The sequence below is a fragment of the Branchiostoma lanceolatum genome, chromosome 11 (genome assembly GCF_035083965.1).
Source record: "Branchiostoma lanceolatum isolate klBraLanc5 chromosome 11, klBraLanc5.hap2, whole genome shotgun sequence".
In the NCBI taxonomy this organism is placed as follows: domain Eukaryota; kingdom Metazoa; phylum Chordata; class Leptocardii; order Amphioxiformes; family Branchiostomatidae; genus Branchiostoma; species Branchiostoma lanceolatum.
Genome location: NC_089732.1, coordinates 16,587,094 through 16,611,559, shown reverse-complemented (window position 1 = coordinate 16,611,559; position 24,466 = coordinate 16,587,094). Strand labels below are relative to the sequence as shown.

Genomic DNA, 24,466 nt, shown 5'->3' with positions numbered 1-24,466 from the left:
AAATATGCAATTTCCCACATACCATGTGTCCTGGTGAATCCCTTGTTGTGCACAGCATGGCCGCGTTACACGCCGTGACTTTGACGTAGTAGGTGTCTCCGTCGTGTAAGGTCAGGTTGGAGAAGGCGTGGCTGTCGGCGTCTCCTGGCAACCGGACCGGTTCTGTGACCAGGTCTGACCGGTGGTGGGTGTACAGGCTGACTACATGGTACAGTAGCGGGCTCTCCTGGTCAGCAAAGTCCCACGTGGCTCTCAAGGTGTCTCTCCAAACCTGCAAGGAAATGTTTGTTTGTTATATATACAAAATAGATAACAGTTGTCACATCAAGTTTGTCCGCTCAATGACACTTAATGAGAAATCTAGATTTATGGAAAATTGAATTGCCTTTGAGCTTAATGTTATACGTAAAAGAAACATTTCAAATGTTATGCTAATGTATGTTGATGTAGTTTATGTCATAGCTTTCAGCTTGAAAACTATTTTTATTCTTACATTTTGGGCGACATTTTTCAACATGCCATAAATCTATATGACAAGGATGTCAAATTGGTGTAGACATTTCATTCACCAAAGTTGATATCTGAAACATTACCTGGGTATTGGGTTCAACAGAGCCGAGGGTGGAGTCGACTGTCGGGTTGGTAGCCAGTAAAGGTGGGGTGTTGTCTACAGTGAACCCATTAGACAACCTCTCAACCCAAAGACCTATTTGTATGGCGCAACAACAGAAGACCATATTGAGAAAAAAGTTCTATCAATGAATAATCTTCGTATGTTAAGTGATAAAATGTATCGAAACTACACTTCTGTTCTGTCAAGACAGCTCAGAGTTCTTGGACTTCCATTTTCATTTTCGGGGATGCAAGTTCTATTCATTAAGTGGCAATTTGTCTATCTTACATTTCAGTAACTGAGTATAGCGCAACTTATCGTAGAACATGTCCTCGAACAGAAGAAAAAGGAAAAACCGGAGGTTCAGCTGCAGTACCAAGGCCGGCCACCAGGAGTACCAAAATCGACCTTGACCTTTTGGTTTCCAAACATAATACCTCCATTTTCATAGAGGCAACTATAATTGAGCACTGGTATGTAGATGCCTTTGGATAGATAGAAATAAATTTACTTTAGGATGAACTTTAGGAGGAGCTATTTATAATGTTAAACGCATTGCCATCCCACCCACCTGCCCTATTGTAAGTCCTTATGGTGACGAACAGCTGAACCCCCAGAGGCAGCGGCGGGTCCAAGCCGGAGATGAAGGCTTGCTCCGTGAGGTGCAGCCGGGTGGAGGGCAGGATATCATCAGCACCTGCACTCGTACCCACCCTCCACTCGTAATGGGAGATCCCGGTGTGGGGGTCATGGAAGTTGAACCAGTGGGCTCGTATTATTGTCCTTTTGAAATAAAGTAGGATATATCTTACATTGTTAATTCGAGATACCAACTGCATTCTATACTACTGCTAGAAATATGTAGAACGCAAGATCTAGACTTGGTCCTTTTTTCCACGCCATCTTCAACTCTATTAATACATTATTCTCTATGATTTGCAAACCTTCACTCAAACAGGACGGAAGATGGGTGGGGCAATATAGATTTCCAGGATCCCTTCACTCAATAATAGTATATGTTTCTGTAAGTCATGTATCAGATTTAACTGAACCCGTTTCATAAAGACAACCCTCAGCATCAAACAGATTTGATAAGTGGAAATCTCAGCTTTGATTATCATATCATATGTTCTTCAACACCATAAGAGAACAACAAGCTGGACCTGGATGCCTGGTACTGGATATCACCATCGCTGCTCCCATCTAGAACGACCCCTGCCAGAGGAGGTGAGGTGTCCGGGATGACCCCATCTGAGCTGACGGTGGTACAGAGGCCCGCGGTGTTACAGGCTGTCACCGTGACGATGTACCTCACCCTAGGCTGGAGGTTCAGGTCAGTGGCGCTGGCCTCTACACATTCGCCAAGACAAAAAGATGGAACAAAACTCTAATATTAACTTAAGAAGATATTCGGCTGGTTTTTGTACATGTAGTTTAGAGGTTAGCAACAGCTATTTTGCAAAATTACGGCCCGAAAAAAAATTACAAAGACATGAATATGGTATCATGATAGTAGAATATCTGTAATGCATTCTAATTACCATTTATTTATAATCTATGCTAATAGCGAAAGCTAAGCTTTTATTATAGTGGGTTCGATTTCTTCTTTACCAGTCATGAGTCCGACATGTTGTTCTTCCATGACGTCATCACAACCCGAGCACGTGCCGACCATCCACAAGTACTCGGCGATGTCAGTGTGAGGCTCAAGGAAACCACCCCACGAAGAACTGATGGTGGACAGGTCGTGCTGTACAAAATAAACACAAGTTTGTCAATTGAATGTATTTTGTTGCCAGGACCTATTTTTTTTAAGGTATCATAAAGAAAGACTGAGGGAAGAAGGGAAGAAAGAGATGAAGGAATGGATAAATTATAATGGAAAAGATAAAGAAATAAAGAAAAAAGAAACAATTGGTTGAATGAAGGCAGGAAGACAGGCTAATGGATCGGAATGGAGGATAGAAAAAAAGGAAGAAATTAAAGACAAACTGAAGGAATTAGGAGATCTTGCTTGGCTTTAAAGAAAATACTTTCCTAAACTGATTTTGCTTAAAAGAATATGAGTGTTACTATTAGTAATGATCTTTTACCTGATAGTCTATGTCATGCTGTCCACCATCATGGACAAACCCAGGCAGAGGTGGCGACGCTTCCACTACAAACCCCCAGGACGAGGCTGTGGTCACCAGACCGGCCCAGTTGGTAGCCTGGGAAAGGAAATATTATGTTACAAGATTCCCAAAATGAAATCGCTTTTCTTAAATAAATCGGCTATGCACAACCCGAAAATCATTCATACTTAGTTTACAAATACATGAACAACTGAAGTTTTGATATAAAATATGACTACTTATACATTTACTCACCATATGGTAACCAACACTAGAGTTGATAGAGAACTTCTTATCAATATCGTATTGAGCAAAGCTACTAGTATTTGCAAGCAAACAAATGGCACCCAAAGCATAACCTTCTACGTGTATCTTCTAAACAGGGATATCTAGATCTCGACAGTTCAATAGATGGTTCTAAATTGTTCTAGAAGAGTTTAGGACTCTGGTTGCACTAAAAGCTATACTCCAATACTCTAGACTGAGTGAACATTTACTGCACCTTGGCTGTCACAAAGTACGCGTGTCCCTCCAGAAGCCCCAGACTGCTGCTGGGGTCGGACGACGCCTGCTCCTCCGGACCGACATCAGCATACGGCATGACGTCATCATGGCCAGGCTGGGATCCGATACACCACGCATACTCTTTCACTCCTAATGGCAGAAATGACAAAGTTTTTTTTTACACTGAATGACATTCCTTTATATCTCAAGGATGACTGAAATTTAAATAGAATATGTCACAGACGAAGCAATCAATAACAATTTTTCTAATGTGACTACATGTGATCTACATGAGATATAGTATCATTAAATTTTGTACACTATTACGAACACAGAGAAAGGAACTTAACATGTATTTGGTGTACATGTAATTGCATTAACTGTCGAACTGTAACTGCATTCTAGATAAAAACATAGATGGATTCAGAGTCGCATGACATATCTCAGACAGACCTCACATATTACTATTGCCAGCTTCGATTGCTCTTTTATTTCTTTATATCTGATTCGGAGTAGAACTTACCACTCTCCAGATCAAAGAACAACCCGTCCCAGTTGACTGAAACGATGTCAGTAGACATGAGGTAGCGCCCTCCCACATCTACCCGTGTGTTTGTGACAGAAGGGGGAGTCGTGTCGATTGTTAACCCTGCTGACGTCGCCGTGGCTTGAAGCCCAACATGGTCAGTTGCTGGAAAATACATTTTAAATGAAAATCTAACACCATCATGAAATAAAGGAAGGAAACTATTGTTAGTACTAGTATTAAATTTTGTGTCATCTGTTGGTATAATAGGGTGCTTGCATGTAAATTCACAATTGAAATGTCATTGAATAGTTTTCTTTGGCTAAGGTTGGTAATCCACTGAATAAGGCAATGGCAAAGCTGGTTTTACTTAGTTACACTGCGTCTAGGTGTCTCTGTCCTACAAATGGCCAAGTTAAACTTCTCCCTGCTGCCTAACTCTGCAATCAATATTGAATTGGGTGCCAAACTGCTACTTCAGAGAGTCAAAGGTTAAAGGACTGAGGATCCAAGCTTTACATACCTCTCACAGTGACGTAGTAGGTGTGCCCACTCTGAAGCAGCAACCCACGAGCGACAGCGTGATTGGTCAGCCCAACATCTACAAACTGACGGACGTCCATTACTCCTGGTGATGTCCCTGGAAAGACATAGAAAATTTTTGTTTGTCTGTCTATTCATCTATTGGGTTTGCAAGCCATAGTTAAGCATGGCATGGCATGTAAAGACACCATTGTAGGTAATTAGCCTGTGTTATGCTAGGGTCACATTTCCCAGCCGGGGCCCGGTCGGGATGTTTGCGAAAACGAAAAATAAAGTATGCATATCAAGAAATTACACAATTTCTAGTTAGGAGTAGATTTCTTACGTTTTGTGTCCTTTGTTTTATTTTATATTATACTTTTCGTTCCCGCAAGCTGCCCGACCGGGCCCCGCTTTGGAAATGTGACCTAAGCATTACACAAGCTCTTCACCTCCTCACTCGAGAGAAATATTTTCATTCCCAGAACTACCTATAAGAGCTCAAGATTCTTCATCACTACGGAAATTAGCCCAACAGGAGCTCAGGATTCTGTCACTATGGAAATCAGTTGCTACCATGGCAACAGACAGCACATTTTGCAGAAATCAACAGAAATAGGATGTTTCAAACTCTCCTGGCTTGACGATGTTGGCCATCAAGCTTTCAGGGGCTGACTAGTTGAATGGTTGATAGAAGCTTGATTTAGTCAGGCCAGTTGGTAATCATAACATAAGAAAAGTGGGAATTTGGAAATTATTTGACATACCGATGGCATACTCGTATTTTATGACCCCAGAGTGCTGATGTCCTGTATTCCTGTGAACTTCCACGTCTCTGAACGACTCCCAGACAACCGGCAACTCCGTGGTAGATGTCTGCAAAAAAAATTAATGAAACAAGATGAGTAAATCTAAGTTGTAGCATCTGCCTAGACCAAATACATTATAAACACCATCTACACACATTTGGCTACCCGTCCTTAGTGCTGGACACCATCCCGCATCTTGTCCTGAACGCTATCTACCTACACACACTTTGCGTACCTGTCCTGTAAAGGCAATTCGCACACACTTAACATACCTGTCCTTAATATTGAAAACCATCTACACACACCTGCGTACCTTTAATTAGTGCTGAACATCATCTGAACACAACTGCATACCTGTCCTTGGTGCTGAACACCATGTACACACTTGCATACCTATCCTTGGTGCTGACCACCATCTACACACATAGGCATACCTAACCTTAGTGCTGAACACCATCCACACACCCCTGCATACCTATCCTTGGTGCTGAACACCATCTATACACATCTGTATACCTGTCCATAGTGCTGAACACCATCTACACAAACACACACACACAGAGACACACACACACACACACACACACGCATGCATACTCCTCCTTAGTGCTGAACACTCAGTTATACTTAAATTACCTACTTAAGATACTCTATATAACATTATACAAATAATGGAGTAACAGATGAATAGCTTGATGGATTAATGAAAGACTGAATGAACAAATTAATGAATGAATGAATGAATGAATGAATGAAAAATAGAGAAATTACTAATGAATCATTGAATGGGTGAATAAAGAAAAGAATGAAGAAGAAATGAAGGACTAAACGAAAATATAACTTCAAACCTGGTAGTTTTCGTTTCCCCATCCAGCATGCACTTTTCCAGGAACGGGGGGCTCTGTGTCCATCACGATTCCGTTGGAACATACGGAAACTTCTTCTGCAACCTGTTGGAACTTCTCAAACTCCAGCATCGTCTCCTCGGCAAACACGCAGACGAAGTAACGCTGGCCGTTCTGCAACTCTAGCCCTCGCACGTTTACAAAATTATCCTGGAGGAAACAACAACAGCTTTGTTATAGGCAATGATTCTTTTCAATGCAAATCGTTTTAAAGTCCTTTTTTTTATTTCAATGCCAGATGATTCTGGATCTAAACTTTTGGCGAGAAAACAGTAATGTTGTAGTTTCAGGGGACATGAACCTTTTTATGAAAATCTATTTCATCAACTTACCAACACAAAGCAGAGCATGCATTAGGAAATAAGGACAATGCAGTATATTGAGGTTATTATCTTAAACACTGTCTAAATCAAAAGCATTGTCTGTCTGTCATTTGAAAATACAAGTAATGTTCATTTGGCACAACCAAACTGATGAAACAGCTGAATTGCTACAGATGTGGGCAGGTGGAGAACTAGTTGTGTCAGAAAAACTTTACGCTCCAATGTCTTTTTATCTTATGTGTCAGGTTTCCTTACCTTCGTTTGACCGCATCTAAGCGTTTCTGGTTCGTCACAGCGGAAGGAGTGATAGTTGATCTCGTTCCCGTGTCTGTGGAATGACCAGCGCTCGATGGAATCTGCGGAGAGAACCTTCCAGTAGTAGTCCCCGTGTCTCAGGGAGGGCCAGGCGGCCGCCAGGGTGTCCCGGGAACGAGTGAAGTCCTCGTCTGGGACCGTCCAGAAATGGTTCGTGGATAATGAGATGCCGCTGTAGGGGAAAGACATTTAATTGGCGATTTGTTAAGGAGCAAACTTTAAGGTAAATCATATTACCAATTGAAAAATCTGACATGTTTTGATCGGGAATTGTTTGAAAATAATGAGAATGATTCAGAAGTATTTGAAGTTCAAAAGGAGGGCCCAAAATCGATTTCGTTTGTCATTTTGCAAAAATATGAACACCTATCAAGGTTTGAACAAAGGTCTAATTGCAAAGCTCTAAGAACTGACTTTTTATTTAGGCCCAGAGCTTACATGCGATTATTGTGAGTGCTAGATTATGTATGTATTGATGGTTCATGCCTCACCTTTCTTCTGCCAGCGTGGCGTTAAAATCCGGGACGGCGTCAAAGACAACAGGGTCCCGGATGTTGACGGACCCGGGATCGTTGCAGTCGTGAATTTCCCGTGACGTCACGGAATAAAGTCCCGCCTTGTTACTTCCACGGAGGAGGAGATGTATACAGGTGGTGAACTCCAGGCGGTTGGGGAGGGCCACAGTAGCAGTTACCTGTTGTAGAGGAATTGGGGTTCATACACCATGGCCCGCCATGGACACAATTTATCTTAAAACTTGGAAAATAGATAGAGCTAATAATAATTCCAGTGATCTTAATTTTCATATCAAGCAAGTCTGTATCATAGCAATATTCTCTGTTTACCATATTTGTGTACTTTGTTGTAGCTCAGACATGCATGGTGTTTTTGTGTTATTGCAGGGTTAAAGATACTCTTTAGTAACTGTTGTTTAAGCTATGAATTGGTCACTGTATAATAAGTATGCATGCGTGGTTGAAGATCTGTACATGTCTGAAAATATCAATCTATGAGGTACAGCCATCAGCTTGTTCTACAATTCAAACACAGATTTGCTCACATTTTGTCCTGATCTTGTCAAGTCCACGATAAGTTGCCATGGATACAGGACCGTTCCCAGGGCCGAGCTCTCCTTCCCAGTCACAGAGAGAGTCCACTCATAGCCACCCATGGCCATCGTCTGCAGCGCCTCATTCCCTGTCAACTCTATGGTGACGAACTCGTTCCATGAAAAAGACAGCGACATGTTCGCTTCGTTATAGTTTATACTGTTGATTTCGTTCGGCACCGGTGGTTGTGGTGTTACCCAGAATCCGTCGGACACCGTGGGTTGGAAGCAGCCATCTTGGTGGCAGAACTGAAGCGTGGAACGATAGTGCCCGCCTGGTGATAGTTGTAACTCCGTAGTCACGAGGAAACCGGTGTTTGGAGCGTCTTGTATTGTTCTAACTGACTCCCAAGTTGTGCTGGAGGTACAAATGACAAAAGACGCTGTTCTATATGTCGTGCCAGAAGTATAAAACAATAAAAGATGCTATGATATAATTCTATAAGTCATATGACGATTGGAAACTACTAATTAAAATGATTCTTTATATCATTACACTTAAAGCGCAATTTTTTCTTAGAACTTCAATCTACAACTTGCCTCTAAGCATACGATACCTCAAAACCATCATGACATATCATGATATACTCACATAATATCTTATAGGCAACCCTGTCCTTGGTGCTGATTAGGCTACAGTTCTATGATAAAGGGACTGATTTTTCAATAGTAACTGTTATATAGTTATCTCAGTAAAGGAGAAGATTTTTCACATCAATTATGGAAGGGATAACTTTCATAGTTGTAAGTAATGGTATCTTTATGCGAAACAAAACAAAAGAGCATGATCTTAGCACCCCCCGACGGACTGCTCCCTCTCCAGAGTCCAGTAGACGTACGACACGAAGTCTTTCATTGATTCTGGAATGTTCCAGAAGGTGTGCACAGTGGTCGTTGAAGTCTGGAAGTCAACGTCATCCGCACAGGACCCGGGGAATGGCGCGGACGTATGGTGTGTTAACAGTGACTCCTTGAACAGAACTTAAAAAAGTAGATTAGAAAAAGACGGCTAGACCACATATTCTTATATTCATTACGTAAATCCTCAAATAAACAAAGAAACTTGTGTTGTGCTGAAGAGTGGTTATACCGGATATAAAGATACAGATACAAAACCTGTTGATGCCTTCTGGAGGAGTCACTCAATAGTTTTAAACATGCATGGAGTTAGATTTTCAGAATTAATTGTCTGTCTGCAAAAAAAGATCTGCTAGTGATACACTGTAAGGCAGATCTATACAGATCAATGGATTAGCTAAGGGCAGATAAACTTCGTGTGATCAGTGGTAAATCTAGGGTAACATTTCATCAGAAGAGAGCATCGTACTCACCAGGAGTGTAGCAGGACCCATCAGACACTGTGGCTCCGGCTAACTCCCCGTCCAGGGGCAGCACCGCCACCCCGTCTGACGTGGTGTTCACTTCACCCGCCTCTGTTCTTGCCACCACGGTGACGTAATACCTCTATATACAGAAAGACACATCTCTGTTATTCAAAACAAGCTCAGTCAATTTGAAGAGTAATGATAAAGTCATACACATACCAGTGTTACGTTCCATGAATCTAAAATACCTGAGGTTTGTTGACTTCTTGATCTTAGAAAATTCAGTCTTAGAATTCCAAAGTGACAATTGTATTTTTCTGTTCACATTGTTTCAAATTTGTAAGAAGTAACTACACTGGAAAGAAAATATCAATTTTAACATCTATATTTCTTAGGGATCTTCAAATTAGTTGTGAAATAGCACTTGGAGTCTTTTCGAAGAACAAGAGTATACAATTGTAAAGTGATCAGTCTAACCTGAAAATGTTGGAGACTGAGTCCAGTGAAGACATGTGATGTAGACGATCCGATGAGCTCTAAAGGCGCCACGTCATCCAACTCTGGAGCACTACCAACAGCGGCAAGGTAGCTGATGTCATGGTACGCATGCGCAAAGCCGAACCAACGGCACCGGATCTCTGATTGGCTAGTCTGGTGGTCAATGTCCGGAGGATGCTGAAATAAACACACACAATAGGTTAGCATTATAAGAAACAACTGTGATGGCGTATTCTCCGCCGTCGTAATCTGTAAACTAGCTTATTGTGGTGTCTTTATTCTGTCAGGACTTTTATTCTATAGGGTTACTAGTAGTTTATATTTTACAAGTGGCAAGAGGTCATTGATGATGCTCACCCGTAGTGTATCTGTTGTCCCTGCCTCTGCCAACTCAAAAACCGCTCCCACAGACGGCAGCTCTACGTTGTGGTGATATGGCGTCGACGTCAGAGATGACGTCAGACCGGCAGAGTTCGTTACCCTCAATGTGACGTAATAGACCTGGTCGCCATGGAGATGCCACTCAAACTGACTCACGGGAAGGGCCACACAGGATGTGGTGGGGCATAGAGTGTGCGACTCAAGAAAAGACTTAACGGGTGCAAACGCAGACAACTCTGTACCTCCTAGAGAGTGACCTAAGATGGGTACAAAATGTTTCAAACTCTGCGTAATGTGTGCCTAAAAGCTGTTTTAATAAGAATAAGACTTAAAATGATGATTATGACAATACTGACATTATTATATTCATTGAATGATGGACTAAACTCACCAGCGGCCACTTCCAGTTGTAGCTCCATCAGATCTTCAGTATCATAGATTGATCCTTCCGACCACGTGGCGACCAGGAAGTCTTCACCGTTGAATGTTGTGTGCGTTACGTTGATCTGTGTTGCGATGACCGGTGGTGTGACGTCAACAGTAACAGGGCCAAACACCTGTAGTATAAACGTCCACCATGTAAAAATTTATACTATTGTTCAAACAATTGGAGATCATTGAGAATGTTAAATATACTTTGTATTGCAGGTATTGTTAATGACTAATTGCAAAATTCACTTGCAGGTTTACATTGCTAGTTTTACTACAAATGACTTCACTGTATCAAGGTTAAGTGACGATAAAAAAATGTTGACATAGGCTGCTAAGATGTAAAATACTTATTATCTTTATTTACATGTTCGGGGGGAATGGCATTTTCTAAGTGCTAAGGTTGTGTAGAATGGCAGACAAATAGAGAAGCCAGAAAACGTGCTTTAGTTTATCCCAACATGTATTTAACTTGTAGATTACACAATGAAGTTTAGATACCTTCGAAGTTGAAATAAGAGCTCTGTTCGTTGCCCGGATGACTACATAAAACAGCGCCCCCTGCGAAATGGGATTTTATTTACATTATAGCGAAATGGGATTTTATTTACATTATAGCACTACAGCATCCGAGTAAAAAGTGAACACATTGTGACAATTTAAGATTTTCCTAAATACATGACAATGCTCTACTTATCATGGCTCGTCTTTAAGATACTAGTATCATTTTACATATGACATTTGGGTTTGCTAATTCTTGTAGCAAGGCTAAGAAATTCTTTAGTAAAAGTGTTCATGTGAAAAAAATTGGTACTAAAGCCATATAATCGCCCCTTAAGGAAAGTATATAATGTAAACTCAAGTTTTTTGCCGTACGTACCTACAACTCTCTGGTGGGTTAGTCACAGCCTCTCGCTCACCATTCTTGTTTACGATCCACACGTTTCCTCCACCATCGATCACCAGCTCAGGCCTCGCGTGAAATCCCGTGAGTTTGACGTGGCGGACGGAAGGCGGGGACGCGTCCACGGTGATGCCGTCAGAGCAGGCCGGCTGGGACGGCATCAGGGCGGGGTTGAACGCGACAACGGTACAGAAGTACGTACCAGCTACAGGTGCCGTCCACGAACCGAACTTTCCTGTAGTGTTGTGTATCTGAAAACCACAACAATATCATATGATGAGTATCATAAGTAACAACCTTGTAGAACTTGAGCTACCTACATTCACAAACAATGATACAAACAACTGGAGTTAATTTCCAGGGGCACATACCGACTACAATTCATCCGAAGCTTCTGAAGACATTCTGTTTACAAATAAGCAAAGCAACTACCGACATTCAAATCATGACATTGGTAATGGTAACTCACCAGAACGAAATAGGATGCCAATATTTCAGATACCATTGATACTGATAGTCTCTCTGAGACAATTAATATTTTTCTAATGCTTCCAAGCTCTCTACGTATACGTAGGGGGCCTGTATGGACAAACTTTTATTCTATCGATAACGGTCGAGAAATTGTCAGTGTCTTTATCTGAAATGGTATAACCGACATACATGCAGTGTAACATACAAGCTTCGCATGCACACGGCCACAGATGGTTGCATCACACTAAAAGACTTTTGACTGTGACAAATGTCTAACTTGTTGTGGCTGTGGGATACCAAACTCGTCTTCCCCCAGACACCTGTTGGCGAAGGCGTACTGGTAGAAGTCCACACCGCTCTCTCGGTCGAAGAAACCGTCCCACCAGGCGTGGAGCTGCAGGTCCTGTTGTTCCAGTTTGACGAAATGTTTGATTAATCATTGGCCACTGGATGTCTGAAGTGTGTAGATATTGCACAGACTCCAGAGTACTTAGTGACTAGCTGACTTTGATTATATTGCTTTTGGATAGATAAACATAGTCACATGGATGTCGTTATGGCCTATTATCGAAAGCAATGAACAGACCTTTATTATATTTTGAATAAACAAGATATGCATGATTGAACGTACATTTAGACTAATACAACCTTTTTGGAAAAGTACAGAATACAGACTATGTAATAGACTACCTGTTGGAAGTCCAGGTCCCTCTGTCCCGGCAGCGCGTCCTGCACGTGACCCGTGGTGGGAGGGCTCTCATCCACCGTCACCTGAAGTGGCAGACCCGGGGTGTGAATGATGACATCACGGCTTATGAATACAATTATTCAGTCGCCATGTTGGTGGGCACATAGATCTAAGATGGCGACTGGTTATTTTGAAAGCACAAACATTAATGCTAGGGCAGGACAAAAAATAAAATATTACTAAATAGTCTACCGAATGAATAATGTTCAGATTCACTAGCTGAGACAAAAAAGGAATAGCATGTAAGAAATGCAAAAACGTTATTTCTTAATTTGAAGACTAATCTTCACATAATGATTTATAGATAATGATTATCAGTGTTATCTATCATTTCCTTGATACTGATTATACTCTTAGCAGAAATTGCAAATACTGAAAATGCTTACCTGAAACGTGACCGTCGTCACCAGCATGGCGTTGTTGGTTACCGTGACGACGAAGACGTAATCATGATCATGTGACCCCACAGGGATGTCCATCTTGCTGAGGTCGGGCGCGATCTCGTAGTCCCGAAAGTAACACTCGCTGTCCTTCGGGATGCAGGCGCAGAGAGGCGGGTCGCACTCTGGATGGAGAACCTGGGCATTGGCGCAGAATATAAGCAAGAGGTTTTTGTTTTCAAGAGCATTGGTCTGCAGTTATGCATTAGTGAAATATTTCATAAACGTCAAACTTGAAGTTTCTAAAGCTCTTTAGAATTAATCTGCAATTTGATGGTTATTGGATTTTAAAGTAGTTCGTACAGGGTTAAAAGACATTGAGACTTTTTTGATATCCTAATGAACTATGGGACTAAGAGAGAGATAAGAGTGAAAGAGAGAGGTAGTGAGGGGGATAAGGGTAGGTTGATCAAAAAGTTAAGAAGCTAGATGTAATCATCCGGGTTCTTTACACAGCTTATATCCAATAAATAACATGAATAGAACTTGTGTTTTTATGCCATCAGGCATAATGATTGCTCATGTTATACAAAGAAATAAATCAACAAGCAAGCTTACAGACGGCCTCCTGACTGCGACCTGCCCCTCCCCGTGTACAGTGGAGCTGTTGAGGAGGTCCTGAAGACTCCAGTGGATGTTGTGCAGACCGCTGTGATCATCAAATGCCTCGAACTCAAACCTGTTAGTGGTAGATTACTATATTTATTCATCTGTAACACTAACATGTACAGTCAATAGATATGAACTGTATTGCAAAAGAAATAGCCCAATAGTCAGTATGTGGTATACTGAGCAAAACTTTACCGCATGTTTCTCATAAGGCCTACTGAAAATGAAAATCATTTTTTCGGGCTTTCGGCTTTTCACATAGATATGGCTGCCATCTAATTTCAGCGCGAATCAATCACAGAACTAAATTTTGCCCAGATCAAAGGCTTAAGGAAAAAATGAAGTTTCTTGAATCCCTTGACTTCAGAAACAATATTTTTGTGCCATGGTTTATATCTTTTCCTGGAAAGGTTTTGTATCACTGCATAATACACAAGCTTCTCTTTATAAAACTTATTTAAAAGCACCTCATCGTGTACAGGTCAGATGAGTGGTGCACGGCCAGAGCTGGTACTCCATGTCTGTTCAGCCAGAAGTTCTTGACCACAGGCGGGGAGGAGTCCACGTGTAACAGGACCTCTTCTTGAACAAAGTTATCCATGACGTCATAGGCTCGTAGCCAAAGTCGAACGGAGTCACCGTCAACTCTGGGGATGTCCAAATCAACTCCCTCAGCCTGAGCAGGAAGAAAATATCTGTTTTAGATATACATGGGTACCGATGATATCTTCAGAGACCATATACTGGGGCCCATACCGACTTCTAGACACTTTTGAAACACTGCCGACGTAATATTTCTGTAAGGGTATGTTCCGAGGCGAGTTGGTCAACCCCGATGTGCTCTGGCAATTTAGTTTTAAAAATTCCAACAAAAAAATCCAACAATACTGGTTGGTGACTAACAACCCCTATCGGTGTATCTCCAAAATCCTACTACAGAAACAGCAATGAACAGGCATTGACCTCTGTAACAATGCATATTTTTGTCATTATTGTTGCTATTTTCATTTTCAACTTACCGCGACGTCAGGCACCATTGTCCAGGTGTTTGAAGGAGTCATGATGGTCCGTCCACCCTCGTGATCCACGGCGATGAAAGTCTCGACTTTTATGATGCCATACATGTTGGGAATGGCCTGCCGCGATCTTAGAAACAAGACACAGAGAAAACATGACTTACAGGTGCTGACTGAACTAATTCTGACGATGCAACAACAGAAGATGAAGGCATGGGGTTTTGAAACTCAAGTTTATATACATTGTTGAGAAACCTCACTAAATGAATACGTTCACTGTTGTTTTACTTTTAGTGAAAGACTTGTTTTATTCTATTTCTTTTCTAATAGCACAAAGTCACTGTGTACTATGACCATATAGTATAGTTTAGTATAGTTTAATACAGTTTAGTATTGCATAGTATTGTGTAGTGTCATAATACTGTGTTGTATTGTTTAGCACTGACTGTTATTGTGAGACGTTACCTTTGCTGAGGGGGAAGACCGCTGACTTCCTCGTACCCTGCTGCAATCGGCGGATCGTACGGCTCTATGTCAGCCAGGAGTTTGTGCTGATGATGGAACAGGTTCCGGTATCGTCCGGGCCACTTCAGTGAAACCTACATTTACAAAAGCAAAATGGGATCACAAACTTTATTAACATATGTTAATAGTATCTGATCCTAGCCCCATAACCAATAAAGAATAGGGTGTCATGCGGCTACTAAAGTGTGCTAATGTTTAAGGTTCTCTTACACTGTTTGAACACTTTATTGCTAGAAAAGCCCACATGCATTCATCCTTTCATTTAACAATATTTATAGTCTTTCATCTATCCATTCCTTCCTTCTTTCCCTCACCAACCTTCGTCCCGGTCCCCAGTGAGTCCTGTAGGTCAGTCTGCCAGAGACGACTCGTGTTCGCGGCTGCGCTGTCCGCCCACAGAGGCTGGTGCGCGTCCACCGTCACATTGTTGACGTCATCGTAGATCAAGAACCTCCTGGCGCGCTGGTTGTTCCCCGCAACGTCATCAACCGTCAGTACAAAGCAGTACGTACCTGGGAGAAGTAAGAGGTAAAGAACTCATCCTCAGCTAAGGTGACGCATGATAACGCATGCGATAAGTTGAGATATGTCGATCTTAACCTGGATCTATCAAAACAGCTGTAGGTTGCGCTCAGAGGATAGCGCTGTAGATGACAAGAAATAATGGCAAAAAGATCTGACAGTACATGTGTTGTTTAAAGTTACTAGAAAGTCCAACATTTATTGCATTATAGGCTTTTGTTGTCATTCAATTTTAGCTTTCTAATATTATATGATAACAATCATCTGAGGTAGTATATCACGTACCACGTAATATACATACTTGAATATGATTCGTGTACCTGGTTCACTCAGTACCACATCTACCATCCCTGCTCCTCCTGACACGTTCTGAGACCCTGACATGATGGGAGTGACCGACCTCATGCCCAGTACCTCCCCGTACGGCTGCAGTTTGTACACCGCGTACTCATACCGACCCACACCCGAGCCTTCGTCACTCCAGCCCGGCCAGCGTAGCTGGATTTGGCCCTGTAAGAGACAAGGCAGTTTGATTGTCTTTTTTTCTAAACGTTACCACACCAATAACGCAATCCAGTCAGATGTTTTGAGTTACACTACACCGGACTGTGATATTGATAGATGATCAGCTTTTCGTTAAGAAGATATGGTTATTAGGTAGATCAAATCTAATTACCAATAGATTATGAATAGTAAGTTGTTTCTGGCCAGAGAAACCGATAAATTACATTTTAGGAAAGGTATTCCATCATTAACATTTCATATATTTCTTTACAACTATTGGACATAACAACACTCGAACAACATTCTTTTCAAATTGCACATTACCAGCATGTAAGTCTTATTTTATTGCATAGTTAAATATATTGACAATTTGCCTGACCACGGTATAGAAAATATATGATGTTGCCGGACTCACATTTTTGGTGTACGGAGGACCGACCTCGATGAGTTTGGAGGAACAACTGCTGGCAATCGAGCAGTGGACGGGGTCACGGAGGTCATAGGTGAAGTGGGTCGTGTGGATGATCTCTGACCCTGTGTAATACTGGCGGGGGTTAGGACTTGCAGTCCCGCTGTCATAGTTGTTGATGATGACATAACCGCCGTTTGTCGCTTTGGCTTTGAACTCCAACCTTGTGTTGACAAGGGGTTTCAGAACATAACGTTTTTGGAACATAGGGGTTTCGGAACATCCGGCTATCGGCAAAAGGCAAAGCGTAAGCTGTACAAATGTTTAACGTATTTCTAAATGCAATATCCCGCACCATTTAATCAATAACCCACCAACACGTTTAATTACGTCTTAGTTAATGACTTAGAAATATGTTATTGACAAACCTGTCGTCATGCTGGAGTATGGGTAGGTTCACGTCGCCGTGGTTCACACAGTCGTGCAGGTTCGTGTCCGGGTTGTCCCTGTCGTGCCCGATGCTGCACTCGATTGTTCCTGACTCCAGTGCTGATCCGCCTTTAAACAAAACGTAAAACAACACTTTTTTCTATATCATACATACAAATTCCTCCTATTCGGAGCTCCTGTTTCAAATTAGTCATGACCACAACATGCTTCGAAGCCCATGCATTTCCTACATGAAAACATACTGTACTCCGAAAAGCACAATAGCGAGCACAAAGCACCCATGGCTGATAGTTTACTATCAACGATGCATAGTCATCTCTAAAGCTTACCTCTGAACAGTGCCCATGTTGACGATGCATTAACAATGCCAACTCTGAAGTCGTTGATGTAATATGGCCTCGGCCAATCCATGGCGGCCGGTCCTATCCAACTGCTATCCCATGTCATCTAGACAGATGAATGAAGGGGTGGATTACAACTTGCAACTCCTATGATAATGACAGTAATGAGGCTGGACCATAAAGGCTTCCTGGCATTAAGACTAACTTGATTTAAATGTCGTATGAAGTCCTATGAAGAAGTCTGGTTTGAAAACCAATCATTCGGGCACATCTCGTTTTACTGGTGTACCGGAACAGAAATTCAACTTCCCATACCTCAAGTCTGTTGTAGGCGATGTGCCTCCCGACATAGACGGTAGAGGGCGCTGTTACAGCTCCACAGTCTGCCTCCAGGGTGTCCCTCTCGGCACCGTTATCTATACGCTGCAGCTTCGCCAGACAATGCATGATGGTTGGCTGGGAAGAAACTAAAGGACAAACAAAAAGTATTCTAACAGGAAGCCAAATCATCTATACATTGTTGGCAACATTCCCCCATTTTTCTGCACTTCTGCAGAAATATGAAATCGCTCCAACCGATTGGACTATCGAGATAGACAATTAAGAATCCGTTGACATATTGATGTCCACTTATATATATCCTACACAACACTATTATCAAGATCTATCAATATGCTCTTCCAGCAAGGATCATAAAGGTTGACCAGAAGCAAGACTGAGTACTCACTTGTGAGACAGTTGTTCCCGTCGAACCCAGGTGCGCATGTGCAGGAGGAGGGTGTTCTCGGACAGGAGCCAGGATAGCAGAACTTGCTGTCAGGTCTCCACGAACATCGTTCTTAAAACAAAGAGTCACGTGACTATGACGTCATGGAATGACCGCCATCTTAGAGGGTTTAACCTCAGCGTAAGAAGTCTTATGTGAGAAGTACTACATATGTATGGACCACAGAATGCCTGGCTGTATTTTTGCTTTTGCATACATGTATATTTGTAAAACATCATACTAAGGATGATATCAACGTCCTTTGCATCATCATTCGTGCGTGTGAATGTACGCCATCTTGGATCCATCCATCCAACCAACCAACATGGCGGCGGCTAATTGTATGATTAATCTTTGACGTAACACACCATATAAGGAGGGAATACGTACGTTCACAGACTCTATTGGGGTGGCCGTCTGCTGCCACTAGCCGGTACGCCCTGATTGTCTCTCCACTGGAATGCGCGCCCCAGTCGAAGTAACAGCGGTTACACTGGTGGTTACTGGCGGTGGTGCAGATCAGATTCCGACAGTTAAGGATGGCAGTGCACGCTGTAAGGGGATAGATATAATGCATGAAATCTACAAAAAAAATGATGTCAAGCATCATAAGTGGTCCAAATGATAGCAATCTGGACCAGTAGTTCCGTGTTGAAGCAAGATGGTTATTATAATAACTTCCTTAGTAACAACGATCAAAAGTCGTAAATATTATGATTGGAGTCGGTACCCTCAAATCAGCCGTACACACTTACATGATCAAAAAGGACGTTAACCGCATGGTTCCCGTAAAGAGATTCAATTCAATTCAAGCCCGCACTCAACACGTCTCGCCGGTATGACCTCTTCATTGGTTGGGTTCGAATGAACGCAAGTGTGGTGAAGTTGAAGAAAAATCTTTATACAGAACGGCTCAATGAAATCTGCGTTGACATCATATATTGGCAGTTTATTCAAATGCAACTTTTTCTACCAGTCTTGTCGTTGGAAAAATGTATTTCTATATAAAGAAGAACTTTATTGCGCGACAATTGTGTCTCAATGTATCGCAACGTACGCACATGAAAGTTGAACTATTGCAAATAATTAACAAATACAAAGAACTAGTCTAATCTATGACTAACAGTAGAAATTATCTCCAGAATAATGTACATGATAATGCTCTAAAACAGTATGTCGGTAACAGTATGTTGTGTCAGGGATTCATGATATTGTCTCGTTTATGGGCTAAATTCCTCTTGAAAGCTGTTGACGTTTTCGCTACCAGAGCAGTTCACGCTTAAAGCAATCACACACACGCTCCGTTGCTTTGATGAACAAGGCAAAGCCCTGGAGCAAAACATCTCTCTGTTGTGTCAACATACCTGGCGTGGTCATGGAATAACAATGTTTACAGGAGCTCCTGCCAGGCATGCTCGACATGTCTCATCTTGAAAACAGTACTTCTACCATGAAAACAACGAAAACGCTAGTCATCAGCCATGAGGTAGCTTTACACCTAACCAGTAGAACAGATTTGCTAGTCTCACCCATGAAGATTAGAAAGGTGGACACTATTACATCGCTGTAAATAAATTGTTTTAAAAATACAGGACAACATTTTCTTCACCATTAATAAGTTCAGTACTTCACGGCGTTCAGTAAACTACTCTGATCAACCAGAAGACTCACGATTATCACAACAGGTATTCCAGAACCCGTCCGGACAGGAGCAGGAGTACGACAGGGGCGTCGCGCCATTATGACAGCACCGGTTACAGGCCTGAGTCTGTGGGGGCGGTGCCATTCCGGAGAACCAACCTATACAGTTGTTATGAGTAGTGCGGGTTTGGGTGCCTGCGTTCCCACAGGGCGCGCTACAAGGTCCCCATGGGTTCCAGTGCCAGCAGCACCACCGTCGGTGACTATCAAACAACGCCAGGCTAACGTCCGCGCAGAGGAACAAAACTATCCCAGTTGAGACTAAGGTCCGAACACTGACCATATTTCACACGGCGTCCGCTTGTTACTCCGGGAAGGAGGGTGACCTCCTTCTGGGAGTATTGGGAATGCATTTGTTTGCGCGTTCGCAGCTATAACTCACGATCCCGTTGTCGCATTGGTGTGTAACTTGGCATATCGTTTGCCTGGTTCGGCGTGGTGATGCACAATAGCTTTGTTACACCATAACTACTTTAAACGTCAATCCAATATCGTAATTGCACCCCTATAATTAATGCTATGTCCCACTGCCCTGCCATAGGGACCATGTTATAATCCGTTATGCATGACTGGAATACTTCAGGCAGATACGGGGTATAAATCTTCCTTACTTGCTGTGATCGTATAGTCACTGTTACATTGAAAAATAGACAACGTGCATCACCACACGCAACCTAGCAAACGATATACCAAGTTACATACCAATGCGGCAACGGGAATTGTGAGTTTTAGCTGCGAACATGTGCCGAGTGAGCTCCAGTCTGTGTATTAAGTATATGCCGTGTCCCTCGCAACTCGCATACAGTATGTGCGCACGGGACGGACGATGCATTTTTACGCACAGTGTGAAAATGGCAAATCTCTGGACCTTCAAATTTACCACACTTGTAGTTTATAATACGGAGGCTGTGACAATGTAAAAAGTTTACGCAGGGGATGAAAGATTGTTGAGAAATATCTCTCAGAAAAGTGCGCGCGCCAGTGTCACTTCCGGGTGGTTAGATCTGGTGACCTTTGACCTTCGTGAAATGTTACGATAATATAAATTAGCCTTTTTTATTGCAAATAGCTTGATAGCTATAGATCAGGCCGGCCTGCAATAAATTGGGGAAAGAGGATTTACTGCATATATTTGTGATTTCTGATACATCTTAGTTGTAAGGCTGAATGGTTCGTTGATAATTGAAAAGGGGCCATCTAGATCTAACTTTGTGACTTTTCCCGGAATTTCTAGATCCCATCTGTGCCATGCTGTAAAAACATACTTTTCAGCAGGTTGACCACTCCTGTATTGAAATAAAAAGATAAACAAACACTTTTTCTTTATTTGCTCTAAAACACTACTTGGACTGAGCAGAGATGCAATTTGTGTGGGTCAATACTTGTACATACTATAAATACTTCACGGAGAATTGTGTCCTACGGACTCTTGGTTTAAGTTATAAACGTTCGACTACTTAGACCGTACGTAATGAAAACTGAGTGCAGAGTCTGCAGATAAATGCAGCGTTTTGAAAACATTTCAAGTGTTATGTTTACTCGTAAGCGCAAGGTGAACATAGCCAGATGCCTTAAAGTGCCACACATCTTAATAGACTATGCATTAACTGGTGACGGAAACTCGTCCTGTGGTCATTTGTTGCATATTTTTCGGATCAGCTATTATATTAACCTTATTTTTCATCCTAACGCATTCCGGACTCGTACATATTATTCTATTTCAACATGTTAATACTCACTAAAACTAATTACACCTATCTCATCGAACGTGTGGCATTAGCAGTAATTTCCTCTCACGGTTTTCTCGGTCTAGTCCATACAAAGAAGTTTTTCCATCGACTTGTTGCTATTGAGGAATCTGTCAAAGCATGTGCATTGTCATATATATGAAGAAATTATTTTTCGTGCGTTTTCTATTGCTCCAATCAAAAGAAGACTCAAACACGAAGACTAAGGTCCAAACGCTGACCATCTCTCACACGTCGTCCGCTTGGTACAAGTAATAGACATCCGACTACTTCGACCGTAATAATAAGAACAAAGTACAGAGAATACCTTTAATTGGAGACCCTGGGGACAATAGAATAAAATCGCTTTTCATATGTTGACATGCTTACAAGACCCAAAAGCAAGGAACATACCAAGCAAACGAACTTCAAAGTGTTGTATACAAACATAGTCTGTATTACCAACAAAAGGGCTGAGTACACATATCAACGAAGGGAAACCCGACATCGTAGCGACTACGGCAACCAACCAATTGATCTCTAGATACCCGGGTTTAACATATACACAAATGCTACAGAACAAGGAGTCCGGGGTGTAGCAGTGCACATAAAGGACAATCTGGACTCGGGGGTCCCAGATATACCCGTATCAGCAATGACACACGATACAGTTACGGCGGAGGTCCAATTAGCAAAACATGACAAGTTGCTGATAATGGCTGTCTACAGGAGTCCCAATATAATTTCAGAGAACAATAAGAACTTAAACAACTTTTTTAGAAACTGCTCCACAAATTACTACTCTCATATACTGTGCCTTCAGTTGGTGACTTCAACTTTCCCAACATCAAATGGTCCGAAGGTGAAGGTTCGACCAACTCTGACACAAGTGAAGCCAGGAAATTTCTGTAAGCCACTAGAGATTCGTATCTCTCCCAGCACGTATGAGTTCATACGCTACAGGACTAATCAGGAGAGCAATACACTTGACCTTGTTTTTACGAACGAGCGCAACATGACAGGCATGGGAGAGGTACACTGCAACTGAACACCATGATAACTACTTAAAATACACCAAGGCAAGAACCCAGGCAAGATGGGTGGCTAGAAAATCGGTAAAGAACTACGAGAAGCAAATGGCAAGAAACACAAGAAACATAAAAGAGAACACTAAACTCTTCTGGAAGTATGTGAAGAGAAAGTCAAAAACAAGTGAGAGAATTCCAGAGCTGGTTGACGGCACATCTGTTGCAACGACCGACACTGAGAAAGCAGAAAGTCTTCATAAGCACCTTTACTAAGTAAAAATTTGACAGTATTCTTGATACAACAAGGAGACTGTGCAATGAGGAACTCGGAGGAATTGACTTATCTGCAGACAATGTAACTATGTATCCGTCTCAAAAACCTGAAACACAACAAAGCTTTGGGTCCTGACGGTATCCACCGCAGAGTTCTGAAAGAAGTGGCAACACCCCTGTCTGTGCCACTCTCTGCCATATTCACGAAGTCTCTCAGGGAAGGCAGGCTACCACAGGAATGGAAAACAGGCGACATCACACCCATCTTCAAGAAAGGCAACAAAAATGAGGCATCCAATTACAGACCTGTAAGCCTTACATCCGTCGCTGGTAAAGTCATGGAAAGTATGACAGTTGTAAACCACATGAGGAACAATAATTTGCTTACAACGCACCGGCATGGGTTTTTACCTGGAAGATCCACCACTACACAACTATTCGAGTGTCTAGATGACTGGACCGAATGGCTAGACAATGACAAACCCGTGGACAGTACCTAGACTTTCAAAAAGTGTTTGACTCAGTACCAATCAAGCGTTTAATTGCCAAAATTGAAAGCTAAGGTATCAAATGGCTACTACTTCAGTTGATTGACTCTTTTCTCAATGAACGGAAGCAAAGAGTGTGCGTTAACGGGGCTAGGTCGACGTGGGTGCCAGTGACCAATGGAGTCCCCCAGGGTAGTATCCTGGGGCCAGTCTTATTCACACTCTTTGTTAACGACATGCCGAAAGTTGTGAGCAGCAAGCTGAAACTTTTCACGGACGACACCAAGTTATACCGCACAGTGTGTGAACCCAAGGAGCGCCAGTTACTGCAAGACGACCTAACCCGTCTTCAAGAATGGGCCATATCTTGGCAGCTCAAGTTTCACCCAAGTAAGTGTACGGTCCTCAGAATCGGCACTAAACACCCAGACTTCAGATACCATATGATGGATCACACAGGTAAATCAGTTTATCTAGAGTCCAGTAGCCACGAGAAAGACCTTGGGATCACTACAGACCGTGACCTGTCTTTTGAGAAGCATGTGACTTTGGCCGTATCTAAAGCCAACAAAATGGCAGGTTTGCTCTGGAGAACCTTCTCACACATCGACAATGTCATGTCAGTAACACTATACAAATCCCTTGTGAGGCCTCACCTCGAATATGGCGCACCAATTTGGTCACCCTGTACTTAGAAACTGGTGGAAATGGTGGAAAATGTGCAGAGGAGAGCCACTAAGAGGGTACCAGGCCTGCGAGATTTCACCAATGAGGAAAGACCGCGAACACTGAAACTGCCAACTGTGCTTTACAGAAGACTACAGGGGGACCTAATCAACACCTTTAGATAAAAAAAAAATATGCACATGGGCTGTTTGACACCACGCCATGCATACCCGAGATACAATCTGAGGCTAAGACAATAGGCCATAGCTTGCGGCTAACAAGAACATTCACAAAAACAAACAGGAGGTTGCTATTCTTCAAACACAGGGTAATCCCCTGGTGGAACGGACTCCCAGAATAAGTAATCAATGTTCCGTCAGTGAATGCCTTCAAAGCCAGATTAAGTACATCCACAGAGCTTTGGAATATTGAATACCCACACAAACCCACCATGACAGTTGAGTGAAAAGGAATTCAACAATGAAGAGCGGTCTAAACTGGATCAT

General features: G+C 42.3%; 1 protein-coding gene across 1 annotated transcript in view; it reads right to left on the bottom strand.

Annotated features, from left to right (window-relative positions):
• The window catches only part of LOC136444322 (uncharacterized), a 44,309-nt gene that overhangs the window by 14,373 nt on the left and 5,470 nt on the right, over positions 1 to 24,466 (bottom strand). Inside the window, exons 6-41 of the mRNA XM_066441833.1 lie at positions 18,468 to 18,629; positions 18,039 to 18,149; positions 17,627 to 17,778; positions 17,300 to 17,417; positions 16,949 to 17,078; positions 16,527 to 16,743; positions 15,928 to 16,117; positions 15,404 to 15,597; positions 15,026 to 15,159; positions 14,564 to 14,690; positions 14,012 to 14,220; positions 13,494 to 13,614; positions 12,882 to 13,073; positions 12,438 to 12,518; positions 12,025 to 12,150; positions 11,249 to 11,527; positions 10,874 to 10,933; positions 10,335 to 10,500; positions 9,920 to 10,200; positions 9,542 to 9,739; positions 9,071 to 9,203; positions 8,537 to 8,720; positions 7,692 to 8,097; positions 7,123 to 7,325; positions 6,572 to 6,803; positions 5,937 to 6,143; positions 5,047 to 5,155; positions 4,281 to 4,397; positions 3,755 to 3,922; positions 3,230 to 3,381; positions 2,707 to 2,823; positions 2,225 to 2,363; positions 1,777 to 1,963; positions 1,185 to 1,396; positions 594 to 706; positions 23 to 271 (exon numbers count right to left, since the gene is read on the bottom strand). Coding sequence (XP_066297930.1) covers positions 23 to 271; positions 594 to 706; positions 1,185 to 1,396; positions 1,777 to 1,963; positions 2,225 to 2,363; positions 2,707 to 2,823; positions 3,230 to 3,381; positions 3,755 to 3,922; positions 4,281 to 4,397; positions 5,047 to 5,155; positions 5,937 to 6,143; positions 6,572 to 6,803; positions 7,123 to 7,325; positions 7,692 to 8,097; positions 8,537 to 8,720; positions 9,071 to 9,203; positions 9,542 to 9,739; positions 9,920 to 10,200; positions 10,335 to 10,500; positions 10,874 to 10,933; positions 11,249 to 11,527; positions 12,025 to 12,150; positions 12,438 to 12,518; positions 12,882 to 13,073; positions 13,494 to 13,614; positions 14,012 to 14,220; positions 14,564 to 14,690; positions 15,026 to 15,159; positions 15,404 to 15,597; positions 15,928 to 16,117; positions 16,527 to 16,743; positions 16,949 to 17,078; positions 17,300 to 17,417; positions 17,627 to 17,778; positions 18,039 to 18,149; positions 18,468 to 18,629 — 6,176 coding nt within the window. The remainder of the gene's footprint in view (positions 1 to 22; positions 272 to 593; positions 707 to 1,184; positions 1,397 to 1,776; positions 1,964 to 2,224; positions 2,364 to 2,706; positions 2,824 to 3,229; positions 3,382 to 3,754; positions 3,923 to 4,280; positions 4,398 to 5,046; positions 5,156 to 5,936; positions 6,144 to 6,571; positions 6,804 to 7,122; positions 7,326 to 7,691; positions 8,098 to 8,536; positions 8,721 to 9,070; positions 9,204 to 9,541; positions 9,740 to 9,919; positions 10,201 to 10,334; positions 10,501 to 10,873; positions 10,934 to 11,248; positions 11,528 to 12,024; positions 12,151 to 12,437; positions 12,519 to 12,881; positions 13,074 to 13,493; positions 13,615 to 14,011; positions 14,221 to 14,563; positions 14,691 to 15,025; positions 15,160 to 15,403; positions 15,598 to 15,927; positions 16,118 to 16,526; positions 16,744 to 16,948; positions 17,079 to 17,299; positions 17,418 to 17,626; positions 17,779 to 18,038; positions 18,150 to 18,467; positions 18,630 to 24,466) is intronic.